General features: G+C 54.4%; 4 protein-coding genes across 4 annotated transcripts; 2 read left to right on the top strand and 2 right to left on the bottom strand.

Moving 5' to 3' along the window:
* Positions 1–1,345: 1,345 nt before the first annotated feature.
* On the top strand, positions 1,346–2,782 carry CTAM01_04274 (uncharacterized protein; the record flags this gene model as incomplete). The annotated part of the gene is made up of 3 exons (XM_060520304.1): positions 1,346–1,592; positions 1,658–1,826; positions 1,888–2,782. 3 exons carry the CDS (start codon positions 1,346–1,348, stop codon positions 2,780–2,782), a joined length of 1,311 nt encoding a protein of 436 aa, XP_060384949.1.
* Positions 2,783–3,138: 356 nt separating this feature from the next.
* CTAM01_04273 (FMN-dependent dehydrogenase) lies at positions 3,139–6,091 on the bottom strand (the record flags this gene model as incomplete). The annotated part of the gene is made up of 4 exons (XM_060520303.1): positions 3,139–3,302; positions 3,413–5,023; positions 5,315–5,694; positions 5,874–6,091. The coding sequence occupies 4 exons, from the start codon at positions 6,089–6,091 to the stop codon at positions 3,139–3,141; spliced, it is 2,373 nt and encodes a 790-aa protein (XP_060384948.1).
* A 1,629-nt stretch (positions 6,092–7,720) lies between these two features.
* CTAM01_04272 (uncharacterized protein) lies at positions 7,721–9,214 on the top strand (the record flags this gene model as incomplete). Its single annotated transcript, XM_060520302.1, has 1 exon — positions 7,721–9,214. The coding sequence occupies one exon, from the start codon at positions 7,721–7,723 to the stop codon at positions 9,212–9,214; it is 1,494 nt and encodes a 497-aa protein (XP_060384947.1).
* A 1,089-nt stretch (positions 9,215–10,303) lies between these two features.
* Positions 10,304–11,230, bottom strand: CTAM01_04271 (uncharacterized protein; the record flags this gene model as incomplete). The annotated part of the gene is made up of 1 exon (XM_060520301.1): positions 10,304–11,230. One exon carries the CDS (start codon positions 11,228–11,230, stop codon positions 10,304–10,306), a length of 927 nt encoding a protein of 308 aa, XP_060384946.1.
* Between the last annotated feature and the right edge of the window lie 1,389 nt (positions 11,231–12,619).

Genomic DNA, 12,619 nt, shown 5'->3' with positions numbered 1-12,619 from the left:
ACGTGAGCACCCGCGCTGGCTACATGAAGAGCAGAAATTCTCCACGCCAGCCACAAAAGCTCGGCTCGGCTTCAAGAATCAGTCGTTTCGTCTTCAAGATGAGAGCTTTTCAACACTTCTCATGGAGTCTCAGCTACTCTGCCTGATGCTGTCGCACAATCGAGCGTTCCATCGTTGTTGTCCGTTGCCGGCGGACCGGCAGAATGTAGCCGGGGCCAGGCGACGGTATGGATTAAAAGCACCTGGCGCGCAAAGGATGCCTAAATTGCGTTGTTTCTGGGCGCGTTCCGCGCAAAGACTCCGATTCCGCTGTGGATGCGAGCGACCCTTAGTTTAACAGCCAGGCGGGGCGCGACGGAACCCTTTTTCGACATTCAAGGCTGTCCGAGTCGTTGCCAACAGGGGCCTGTCAACCCGTCCGGGGTTTTCGGCAAAGATTACACGGGATCGTCAGTCAAGCTCGCTGCACGCATTTCAGCTGGCCGACATCTCATTGGGTGGTTTTGGCGAGTTGACCAGGAGCTGGACTGAGGTCTGCCTTCAGCTGCAAGCCACATTCTCCGGTTCGGGCTAAAGGCCATGATAGTCTTGTCTTGGGCACCGCTAGACTCCACCACACCGCTATCACGCCAAAAGCTCATCACCAAAGATGAGTTGTCGTGACATAGGGCGCAAAGCCTTGTTTGTTGCTTACTGTCCGTATCCGTAGGAGTCTATCAAGACTCAAGTGAGTTCCTCAGTCGCGAGTCGAAAGCGTACGAAGCTGCGCAGGAGACACGAATTGGATCAAGTGATCTCCATGTAAGTGAGCAAAAGAGGGGCAAAGGTACGTGAGATCTACCCCCTTGAGTCAACTCGACGAGATATGTAACTAGGTCTCAGAAAAGAAAAACGGCTTTGGAATGATCATCTGGCTGTCTGCCTTGCCAGGCTGGTCGAATAACGCTACCAACGCGCATCGGTCCATACCCGCACCTCACGAGGCGGAGTTTCCACATGGTCCAATCCCAACCAGCCTCTATACCCCGGGCCAAGATACGAACGGTCAAGTGCAGGAGACTTGGAGCTGGACCCTTGGTGTATCCCTCCTTTGAGCCTCATTGGCGTTGTTGGACGCCATGGTCTATTGGCTCACCCGCAGGGCGCGTTCTATTCGGTAACTTTTCATCTCAGCCCGAGCTGGGATTGCCCGGCTGGCTGTATCTGTCTCCCTTTTCTCCCGCATCCTTCTCTGGAGCCCTCGTCTCTCTTCTTATCCCTCCCTTCTCCCCCCTTTTTCTCGCACTTTTCCTCCACATTGTATTATTCTGTAAAGACACAGGAAACAGATCGTTATAGCTTCAACATGGGGAGATTCATTCAACTCGGAGCTCTTGCTTGCTTGTACCTGGGCGTGGAGTCCAAGGCGCTGAGATGGCAGGACGATACCCCAAGCTGGTCTCCACCCAGGCAGACCATTGCTGCGATGAACATGGAGGAGCTCGGCTTCAGTCCGAAGCCCACTGCGGCGCCTGAGCCCGGCAATGTCGACCTGAAGCTGGCCAAGCGTGTAAGAGGCGACGACACCTGTGGTTACATCTCTGGAGAAGCTAGTAAGTATACGATCTTTTGATGAACAGAGAATGGTGGTTTGTAAAGGATGCTGACCTCTGTCTAGCCAACTCCATCTACTGCGGTACTGGATCCTGTGTCATCAACAGCTTCTATTCTGTTGTTGGTTGCTGTAGCTCTTCCTCAGTCACAGACTGCACCACAATTGCTACGAGCTGTCTCCCATCAAGGTCGGCTAGTCGCGCCAGCAGTGGTGATACTCGTATGCAGCTCTGGTACGTTATACTGTCGCTCTTCTTTCCCTACGTGAACCATGTCTCATACGAATGCTTCTAGCACTGCCTCGGAAAGACCCGAGTGTGCCACTTACATCTACTCGGGCTCGCTCTTCAACCGTTATACCCTTTATGCATGCGCTGCCACCGAGGAAGTGATTGTTGTCTACGCAAACCCTACAGATTCTTCCGTCACCCAAGAGTCGACGACAGCACCGTCAACAACCTCCCTCCGCAACATTGCATCAACCACTGCTACGTCTGCAGCGACTACTAGCACGTCTAGCGGTGGTGGTGGCAGCGGCGGCGGCTCGTCCACTCCCGTTGGCGCTATCGTGGGCGGCGTCGTCGGAGGCGTAGCGGCTATCGCACTCATCGTATTCGGCATCATCTTCCTCCTCCGCAAGAAGAAGAAGGACACCAACAACGTCAACAACAACCAGGCCGCCCACCAGTCTTATGTCGGACCCCCGCCACCCAACCAGGGACAGCCGCAGATGTACCAGCAGCCTGGTCCCCCAGCGCAGCAGCCGTCGCCCCAAGGATACCCTCCTCAGCAACAGCAGGGACACTACCCGCAGGGCTTCACACCTGTGGACAACAACAATAACAGACAGAGCATGATGAAGCAGCACTACGACGTCACCACGGGATCCTACGACCAGAGCAACAACGGCGTCAGCCCGCCCGCCAGCCCGCCACCCATGAGCCCCTCGCCCACTTACCAGTCCGGTGTGCCGCAGTACGTGCCGTCTCAGAACAGCGTCAGCCCGACGCAGGGAACGTATCCTCCCCAGCAGCAGCAGCCGCCGCAACAGCAAGGGGGCTACTACAACGCACCACCTCCCGCTCAAGGACAGCCACCTGCACCACAGCAGCACCAGCACCAACATCCGGGCTTCGCGTCTGAGTTGCCTGCTCACAGGGGCGACAATGAGCTGCGTGAGTTGGCTTGAATGGCTGTCAGTGTGGACTGAGGCGGGCAAATGTGGAAAAGCGCAGTCGATGTTTTGGTTTAATGATGGATTTAATTTTCAAGTATGAATGCGGGGTGCTTGAATGGATACGAAGCTCACGCTCTCAAATGCTGTTGTGAACGTGTAGTCAGCAGTGGTGTTGAGCAGGATTCTTTGGAGGGAGGGGCAACTATCGTTATGTGTATATGTAATACCCAAAGTCTTTTACATGGCCTCAATGGGCGTATGAAACCCTCTCTAATGCAATTGAGATATATATAAACCATGAGATTGCCAAGAGATGTCGTGAGACATGTCAACTGCTTGTGCGCTGGGTTTCATAATCGTTAAACTGACTACAGCTTGCTGTGTAGATCACGGCGCCAGGGTGTATTTGGGTTATCATGTCGTCCCGGGATGAGGTGGTCCACGGCCAAGGTATTGAGGAAACCTGGGTGGACTTGGTTTAGGTCTGTGACACCGCACATTTTCATCGTCGTTTCCAGTTCGTCTCGCAGGACTACGAATAAGTCAGTATTCCGATTATACATCTCACAGCGTATGCATTCGCCCAGAAAGCTGCAACAAAATGGAATTCGAAAAAAGAAGGGGAAAAAAAAAAGTACTCACTCTCAATGTATCGCTCCACGCCCTCAGCACCATAATTAAGCCCATATAACAAACCCCTCCCAACACCCACGGCCTTGGCACCAAGACACAAGGCCTTGAAGATATCCGTCCCACGCGAGATGCCGCCGTCCACGTACACCTCGACCCTGTCAAACACGTGCGGGCAATTCTTCTGCAGCTCCAGCAGCACCATGATGGTCGCAGGGGAGGTATCGAGGCTCCGCCCGCCGTGGTTGGAGAGGACAATGGCCTCGACACCGGCCTCGACGGCCCGCTCGGCGTCCATCCACGTCTGCACGCCCTTGAGGACGATGGGGAGACCCGGGACGGTGCGGCGCAGCCAGGCAATGTCGGACCAGCTCACCGAGGCGTCGATGTATCTGCCCATGATGCGGCCGAGGGCGCCACCCTTGGCGTCGTTGACGGCGCGGGCGCCGGAGATGGGGGAGCCCAGGGACTCGTCGGAGGCCACGCGCTCGTCAGCCTCACGTTTTCCGGGGATCGGGGCGTCGATTGTGAGGAAGAGGGCTTTCACGCCCTGTGCCTGGGCGGAGCGCAGCAGGCGTTCCGAGTTGGCGCGGTTCTTGTCGACGTAGAGCTGGAAGAAGACGGGGACGTCGTAGGGAGTTGCGGGTTTGTGCTCGCGCTGGGCGGCGAGGATGTCCTCGAGCGGAAACGAGGCGGAGACGGAGACGCACTGCGGGACGCCGGCGGATTTGCAGGCGCGGCCGAGTTCCTTTTCGCCTTCGGGGTGGACGAGGCGGGCCATTGCGGTGGGCGGGCAGAAGATGGGGGCACGCATCGGGTGGGAGAGCATGGTTGTGGCGGTGGAGACGGCGGCGACGTCGACGAGGACGCGGGGGCGGAGGGTGATTTGGGAGTAGAGGGTCGCGTTGCGGGTTTTTGTGAAGAGGTCTGTTGCGGCGGAGGAGACGAAGGCCCAGGCTTTGGGGGAGAAGGAGGTGGAGGCTGCGGATTCGAAGTCGTGGGCGCTGATGAGGGTTGTGAGGGGAGGCTTTGAGGGCATGGTTGGTGGTGTTGGTGGTGTTTGGCTGTCTTGTTTTTGGGATGGATCTCGATGCTGCTGCTGCTGCTGCGGCCACTTGTGAGGTTGAGGTTTCGCCATGATGGCTCCCAGGGGTAGGACGCCCTTGTGGTGCGAGGTGGGAATGGTCGACTTGACCAGGTTGGGCCCGTGGACTTCAGAGTAGACTTCTGTGGCGTCTTTGCCTGCGCACTTGAGAATCACGGCGATGCCGCCCGGGTGTTCGCGAACAAAGTCTGTGAAGTCGTAGACGGCGCCGTCGATTGCGAGCCAGAGGTCGTCGAGGCGGTTGTGTTTTGATACCTCGGCCGGCGTCAGTGTAAGAGGGGGCATGTTCTTATCATAGGAGTATAGGTGAGATGGGTAGAAGAATGGCGTCAGAGAGAGGGATGATGTTGAGAGGTGAAGACTTGCATCACCGTCTTTGTATGTCGTCGCGGGCCGGGCGCCAAGGCGTAGTCTGACATGTCCCGGGACCGAAGGGGGTAGTCGATTTCGGGCGGTATTGCGCCGAGAGGATCCCTCGGGATGGTGGGGCTGCAGCGTGCCGTCCTCCCCGGTTTTCCCTTTTGATGCGACGCTGGCAATTGCCCTTGGATGATGGCCGCCCCCCCATGCAGGCGGGGGTGGATTGCACCCTCAGGGCCCGCGGGGAGATTCTCTCGCTCGCTAAAGATGCACGGATTTAGAGCTCATCATCACTGCAAATCACCGATGTCGCATTGGGTTGTCGGTTGTGGTGGTCCCGTGGTGGGAGAATTATTTTTATTTCTTTTCATGTGGAATTACCTCTCCAAAGCCTCTCCCTCATATGAAGCTAGATCAACATCACCCCGCCAAAGCCTTGCCGATAAGACTCAATGCCCTTTCGCTGTGATTCATCTTCAACGCCAGCGCGTGCCCCTCCTCGCTCATCTTGGCCCACGTCTTGCGCAGGATGCCAATAATCTTATCCTCGTCAACCTCCTCTTTGCTCTCGAAGTCGTCAAAATGATCGTCGAGGAAGACGAGGCATGCCACGTCTTCAAGCACCTGCGTCTCCTCGTCCTTGCTGAGGTTCTCCTTGCGGATAAGTGCCGCCACGCGGTCGACGTCCTCCTGGGGGATGGCGGGCTGGATGCCGGGCGATGAGGCGAGGAGCTCAGCCACCTGAGCGGCGGCTTGGGACTTGAGCTTCGCGCGCCAGGTGAGGTAGCCCGGACGGGTCATTGGGTATGTGTTGCGGGGGATTTCCCATCTACGGTTCGCAAATCAGGTGAGTCAGATAATGAGGCTTGTTAGGTAACTATGACTGGAAAGGGGTCTTATTCATCAACGTGATATGCTTGACATGCACATTGTGATGCTTATAATTGCTTGTTTTAAAAAAGGTAAGAAAGTATAATAAGAAAGGAATGCTTGATTGCGAAATGTTACCTCCTGAAATGTTGGGCTCGGCAGGCCAGTTGTAGGACCGGAGGGGCCGCCGGAGACCTGACGGCGAGCCAGCGCGTCATCTTCTGGGCATAGTGAAGCTCAAAAGGAACCGACTCAACGGACGATGGCCTGGGATCTTGCTTGTGGGCCTCGTCGATCAGCTCGAGGGCCTTGAGGTAATTGGGTGGCAGATCGGGCAGTGAAGACGACGCTGCCATTTTGGTGTGTGCGATGATTATGTGATAGTATGAGGTGGGATATGGTGGGTGTGTTCAACGGGAGGGTGTTGGGATGAGTGAGTTTGAACGGAGATCGCTGGTGAGGGAAGAGATGGGTTGCTGTTTCAGGCCTTGCGAGAACTTCTTGGCCAGTGAGAGAGAGAGCCGCTAGTCGCCCTTTCAGAGACCGAAATCAAAAATGCAACCACCGACGGCGGGTTCCATTCTGGACGATGAGTAAGCCCGGGGCATGATTGGCCATCGCTCACATATCGCCCGTCCCGGACCTGCATCAGAGGTCAGAGGCTCACCTCGTCCTCGTTGCCGTGGACCAATCCCCGGACCTTGTTGTTAACATCAACTTGATATTTCCCACACATCCTACTCCCCCACGCAACAGACCATGGCTCTACCAAACTTCCCACTCAATGTCACACTCACCGCGTCGCACAATTAACGCCTATTTTCAGCATATAGATCGACAGGACCCATAACCTGTCAATCCGTTGGCCCCACGCTTCCATGCTTCGGCAGATCGCCTGCCGCCCAGTCTCGCCTGTTCTAGACCGGAGGATACTTTGCGATCCAGGAAGGGGGAACTTGGAGAAGGGTCCCCGAACCGTGACGTTTCGTCCCTTCGTCCCACCATGGCCGATGCTGCATACGCACACTTCCCCAAGCTACTGCGTATGATTCATGCTCGTTGATTGGTCGGACCCATTCAACCGCTTAAGCTGAAGTTTGACACTTTGCCAGTCTGATGAAGCCATATTAATAGCTTTCAAGGAGGTCCTTCTGCCCCATCTTGGCCGTCAAAGCCAGCTTCAAGTTTTCATTTTCGGGTTCGTGCTCACCACAGCCACAAGCAGAATATTTCTCTTCTCTTCTTTTTCTCCAACATACCTAACAGAATTGATTCAATTGCCCACTTAATACTCGAGAGGGCAAAACTGTCTGTTTGGGAAAGGATGACGGAACGCTGCTCCTGCCTGCTTTGGTGAAATCGTAGCTTCCTGGTTGATTTCTACCACCTGTGACCTCTCGCTCCTGCCTCCTTTGCCAACTTCACCTACCTTACCTTACCTTATCAATCGACAAACTCGACCACACACCTCACCCTCTGTTCTTTCTTTCAGCTACCCACCAGATTTCTCACAAGGCACCACCTCGTGACAATCACAGCTTATACTTCTTCAGCCGGCAATCTCATTGATCATTCTATCAATAGAATCCTGCAACTACACTGCCGTTTTCAACAGCATTTACAAAGCCTGAACTCACCGACAACCTACTCATCAACATCACGATCAAGTCCATCAACAACACCTGATCGACCTCAAACTCAGATATCTCAAGCGCATCATCAAAGTCGTCTTCTGAAAGAAAAACCACCATTGTCACTCTGCGCGGATTGAACACTACGGATCGGACAATTGCAATATTTCGGAACGGAAGCAGCGACTTCATTTCTCAAAGCTTTGTGGTTTTCGGAATACTCACAGGCAGATCAAACTTCAAAAAGTGAGCTACAATTCCAGCGAACCTTCCCTTTCCAAATTATTTGCTAAAAAAAACATTCCAGATTCATCTCCTCAACACTCCACGAGCCAACATACCTATGCTTTCGCAATGACCAAAGCTAATCATCTGGCTGCCACAGTCGTTGACGATGGCACATCCTCCGTCACAGCAGTTACAGATGATGACGCCATGACCCTCGTCGACCTGTTCGGAGATCTTGACGTCGAGGAACTCACCGAGCCTGATAACAAAACCACATCTGGGGAGTCGACCAGCATTGTGAGTTCAGAGGCCAGCATAGACGTCGCTGATAGTGAGGTCGGCCTGAAGAATAAGCCAAACGAGAAGGGCAAGACCGCAGACACAGAAAGCCAGTCGGCCACAGAAGCAGAGACTTCCTCTGTAGTCACATCCGATGCAGCCAACTCAGAGGTGGCTGAGTCGTCAGCCTCTGGCGAGACAGCCTCAGAGGACAAGAGTACAACCGACAATGCATCCTCAAAGAGCGATGACGCCTCTACTGGTGCCCAATCATCAACCACGGGCGAGTGGACAGCCTCAGAGGATGCCCTCATCATCGGCATGAAGGAGGGTGGTGAGACCTGGGCTTCCATTGGGAACGCAATCAACAGAGGCAAGAACGAGGTCAAGAAGCGCTGGCACGTATTGAAGATCAACGTTGCCAATTCGGCCGAATCCACAGGCGAGGCTCAGACAGTGTCTGGAGAAGAGACCACCCAGGCCGAATCCCAGGCCGATACCGAGGCTGATGCCAAAACCGACGGGAGCCAAGATGAAGCAGAGAAGTCAGAAGATGACAAGTACAAATCCAAGGCAGAGAGAAAGGCGGAGCGCAAAGCCGAAAAGCAGAAGCAGAAGAACAAGGAGACCCCCAAGTCTGATGAAGAAGCGAAAGAGCTGCAAAAACCTTCCAAGGAGGTGAAGACCACTGGGGGCAAGAAACCCGAGTCCAAGCCCAAGGAGCCCAAACAGAGAGGCAAACCCGCCGAGCCCGCCCCGTCAGAGGACTCGTCAAAGCCTGCTACGTCCGACACCAACGATGAGACCCCGAGCTCATCCTACCGAGACCGCTTCAACCTCCTCCGCGCCAACTCCTCGGCCTCCGAGTCAACGTCATCCGCTACCAGCGCAGACGACAACGACGCCGATCCTCAAGCTCAATACAAACGCGAACTCGCCGGCCAGGAGCGCTACATCCGCCGCCACATCCACCCGGCGCTCTACCCTCCCGCGCCGGCAGCATCCCACAAGAGAAAGAGACCACTTCCCCCTCCCGCCAATAGACGTGCGCCCAGCCCGGCAGACAGACAGCAACGCCGAGACGACGCGACTCTCGCGGCCGTGGTGTCCAAGAGGGAGGCGACAAAGTGGCTCGAGATGCAGGCCAACTTTTACAATGCCACGGGCCGGATGGTGCCGCTTCACATGATCAAGTCGAGATGCGAGGCTGAGGAGGACCGAGGCAAGGCCGCCGGCGTGCGCAGTTGGGCCTCCTCGGTGGCCGGTAGCGAGGATTTGTTGGACCCCTACGAGGGTCGGGACACTCCTGAGGATGCTCTCGTCGATGATGACGAGGATTGATACACCCCGTTTTTTTCTCCTTTCTTACGCTTGTTTGCGAAATGCGATCCTCATGAGATACCTGGCTCGAGGAGGGTAACGACTGACGAATGATGATGACGATGAAGGTTACATCCTCACCTTTTTGCGTCTACGCGACTTTGATCGCAACTTTGATTTGGGACAGCTGGTTTAGACGGATGAAATGGGTTATCGGATATCGAAAATTGGGGTTGGGGATTCGGGATAACGGATAGATGGAGTGCTAATTTGCATTTTTGTGTTTTGGGTCGTCTCTGGGTAACAAGGTAGTTCCTCCGTATGAGGACTATGGATCCTTTTTCCATATCCAGCCAGCCATCCTTTGCTCTATTTCTTTCTTTCTGCTACTTCGTAGGGTTTGGGGAGAGAAGGATGAATATGAGAGAGAGAGAGAACCCTATTTCCATACTGATACTCACGATGAACTGCTTTTGCATCTCAATTTACTGGTAGTGAATGGTGTGGATTTGATCTCACAGCATTTCGGTTTGCAGAGAAATCCCCAAATTTTGAAGATTCTATAGAAAAAGGTGCAGACTACTACCACCACCAGCCACCGCAGAGGATGGGGGGGTATCAATGGGAATCAACCATTACAACAAAAAGCAGCCATCTTATACATGGTGCATGTCGAAAACTCCCACCGTATCAATTCGCCTCCCATTCTCGCCGTATCCAAGATATAAGTACAGGTAAGCAGCCCTTGGAAACTATCCAAGGGAGTCTGCTGTAATATGATGTGCCACCCAATGCGCCGTTTGAGATGCTGTGTGCGCTCAAAGTTTTCGAGAATGCCCCCCTTAGCCTGCTCGACTCCGCTGTAGCAGTAGTATTTTCGAGCTGAATCTTGTACATCGAAGAAGCCTGTGGAAGGGGAACCGTAGACGCATTGCATGAGAGGTCATCATGCCTGACCCGAGTGCAGCTTTCGCCGTCGGTCGGAGCAGGAGTCTATGGCCACCACCACCAAGCTGCGCCTCTCCAGAGAATATTGTGACCGGGGGTTGAGTAATATCGAGTACCTCCTAGCCAAGTCATAGAATAGCCACCATTGAGACATACCGTCTATTAGATAGGGTTCTCCATGCCGGGGGCCATTGTCGTTCCTGGAGGTGCAGCTGGACTAGGACTTGTTCCTCTAGTCAAAGTGTTATTGCTTGACCCGAGCCCCCGCTTCATCATCTTGCCCAGGACAGTAACCAGCTCACAAGCATCGGAAAACATGTCATCATCCATGCCCTCGGTCGCTTCATAGACCTCGGATATGGCATCCTTGGCCAGTTTTCGGCTCCCGTCAGCGTCGTGCACACACTCGTAAAGGAACGCGGCGTATTCGGTCTTGACGGAGAGTCGTAATGAATGCGACCCCCAGAGGTGTTGATCAGCCAGAGCAATCGCCTCCTTGAAGTACTTGTGCGCTTCGGGGAGGTAATCTCTCGGCGGCTCGAGGAAGGCGGCGGGTTGGTCGGAGCCGCTTCGAGGAGCGAAACCCGGCGGAGGGTTCACTGGACCGCCCTCGAGGGCATGTGTGGGCTGTATTGAGCCCTGCGATGAGTTCCAATCCTCCCTTGCGATTCCTTTGCCCTTGTCCGTCCTTGGTGGGGTCAATCCGGCCATTGTGTCTGGAGTTGCGATGCCCATAGTGGACACTGCAGGTTTGTTGTGAAACAGGACGAAAATGTGGTAGAACGATGCTCGTAGCTTGTACGCCAATACCCGGAGTTCTGTATGGTTTCCCACCATAGGAATCACATATTGCTGCAGCATCACTAGGCCCTCTCTTGAAAGCCAGATGATGTGAAAAATGAGGTCGAGAGACTGGGGCGCGCGGGCAGCATCGGGTCTGCGCTGTTTCTTCGCTGTGACAAGTTGCTCTGCAAGGCTTAGTGAGAGTCCAAGGATCTTGTAAAGCATCGATGACAAGAGTGGGTTATCGGTTTCGACGGTTTTCGCCCATTTTCCGAGGAACTTCTGGTCAACTTCGGAGGAAGCCATGAGGATTTGTCCGCACGTCTGCGGCGCGTGAGATGGCAGGGATGGGTATTACGGCTTCTGTAGGTCCTGACGAAGAAGGAGCAAGCCCGGAATGAGGAATTCGGCTGGGATTCACCGGAAGTTCGCCAATGATAATTAAGTGCCGTTCTCTGTACTGATTCAGAGCCGCTCAGTAGAAGGGCGTAAGCAATGGCTGAGAGTGAGCCGCGGGCAATAGTGAATGAGCCAATTATGAGAGCTGCGGAAAGCTCGAGGGTGAGAAGATATTCGGGGAGCAGAACAAGCCGATTATGTTTTTTATCTTTGGCCTGATAATGAAACTGAGTTATGCCGGTTGTCAGCGACTACAGGCACCGATCGCATTGAGTGTAATCTGGAAGAAAGGAATACTCACAGGTATAATACATTACTAGTAAGTACTCAGTGAGGGAGTTCGATCGTTCGGCCAATTGGCAACTTGCTAGGCGCAAAAATCAATTATTCAAGTGTGAGCGGGATGAGGCTCAAGTGAGAAGATGAGTGATTGAGTGATCTTTTCGCAAATAGCATGACGACAACGCTCAATGCTTGGGTGGATTGTCGTCGAGAAACCTTTTGAGGACAGGCGTAGATAGAGCTCCCCGATGGGCTACGAGGACGATCCCTGAGAGAATAAACGAGTGTCGAAGGATAATGCCGGCGTAGGAGGCGGTGAAGAGCGGGCGTGGAAGTGAGCGTCGGCGTGGCTGCGGGGGCGGGACTAGGTGCCAAACGTCTGGCAAGTCAAGGTGCGAGCAGGCCAAATGGAACCAGACGAGATGAGACGGCTGGCAGCAGTCGTAGTCGTGGAATTAGGGTGTGACGAGGTAGTGTGTCGGATGTCGGGCTATGAAGGCATCTCGACAATGGTTGAGGATGAGTCGAAGAACAGCAGCGATGCAGGTAAGTTTTGAGACGGGTTCGGGCGATGTAATGTAATGTAAGGTAATGTAGGTAGCTGCAGGTTATATGTGCCCTAAAGGAGAGCTTGCAGACAAAGGCGCAGAGGACTGGGGCATGCGGTGGTATTGTGCATGAACGAGTGTGGGCCTTTGCGAGAGCTGCTGCGCGGTCTGGCCGTAAGGTAGTGTAGAACTGGGAGAACCGAGGCCGATTGGGAATGGAGGCAATTCCCGGGGTACTGATACAGATGGATGACGAAGTCGCCCAACAGGTACCGCACAGGCGATGGAGGTTGCGCGATAGGGTGCCTGAGTATGGAGTCTTTGGACACCCGGGGTCGGGTGGTTATGAGGTTGAGATGAGAAGTAGGAGCAGCAATGACGGCCGCGGGCGACGTCGTACAGAGGCGAGAGGCAGCGAATGAAGTCGGGTATTGTAGGTTGGATGACGGGGGCAAGATGCTGCAAG

Source organism: Colletotrichum tamarilloi, assembly GCF_030869305.1.
Source record: "Colletotrichum tamarilloi strain Tom-12 chromosome Unknown Scaffold_10.1, whole genome shotgun sequence".
NCBI lineage: Eukaryota > Fungi > Ascomycota > Sordariomycetes > Glomerellales > Glomerellaceae > Colletotrichum > Colletotrichum tamarilloi.
This window is presented reverse-complemented; position numbering and strand designations above follow the sequence as displayed.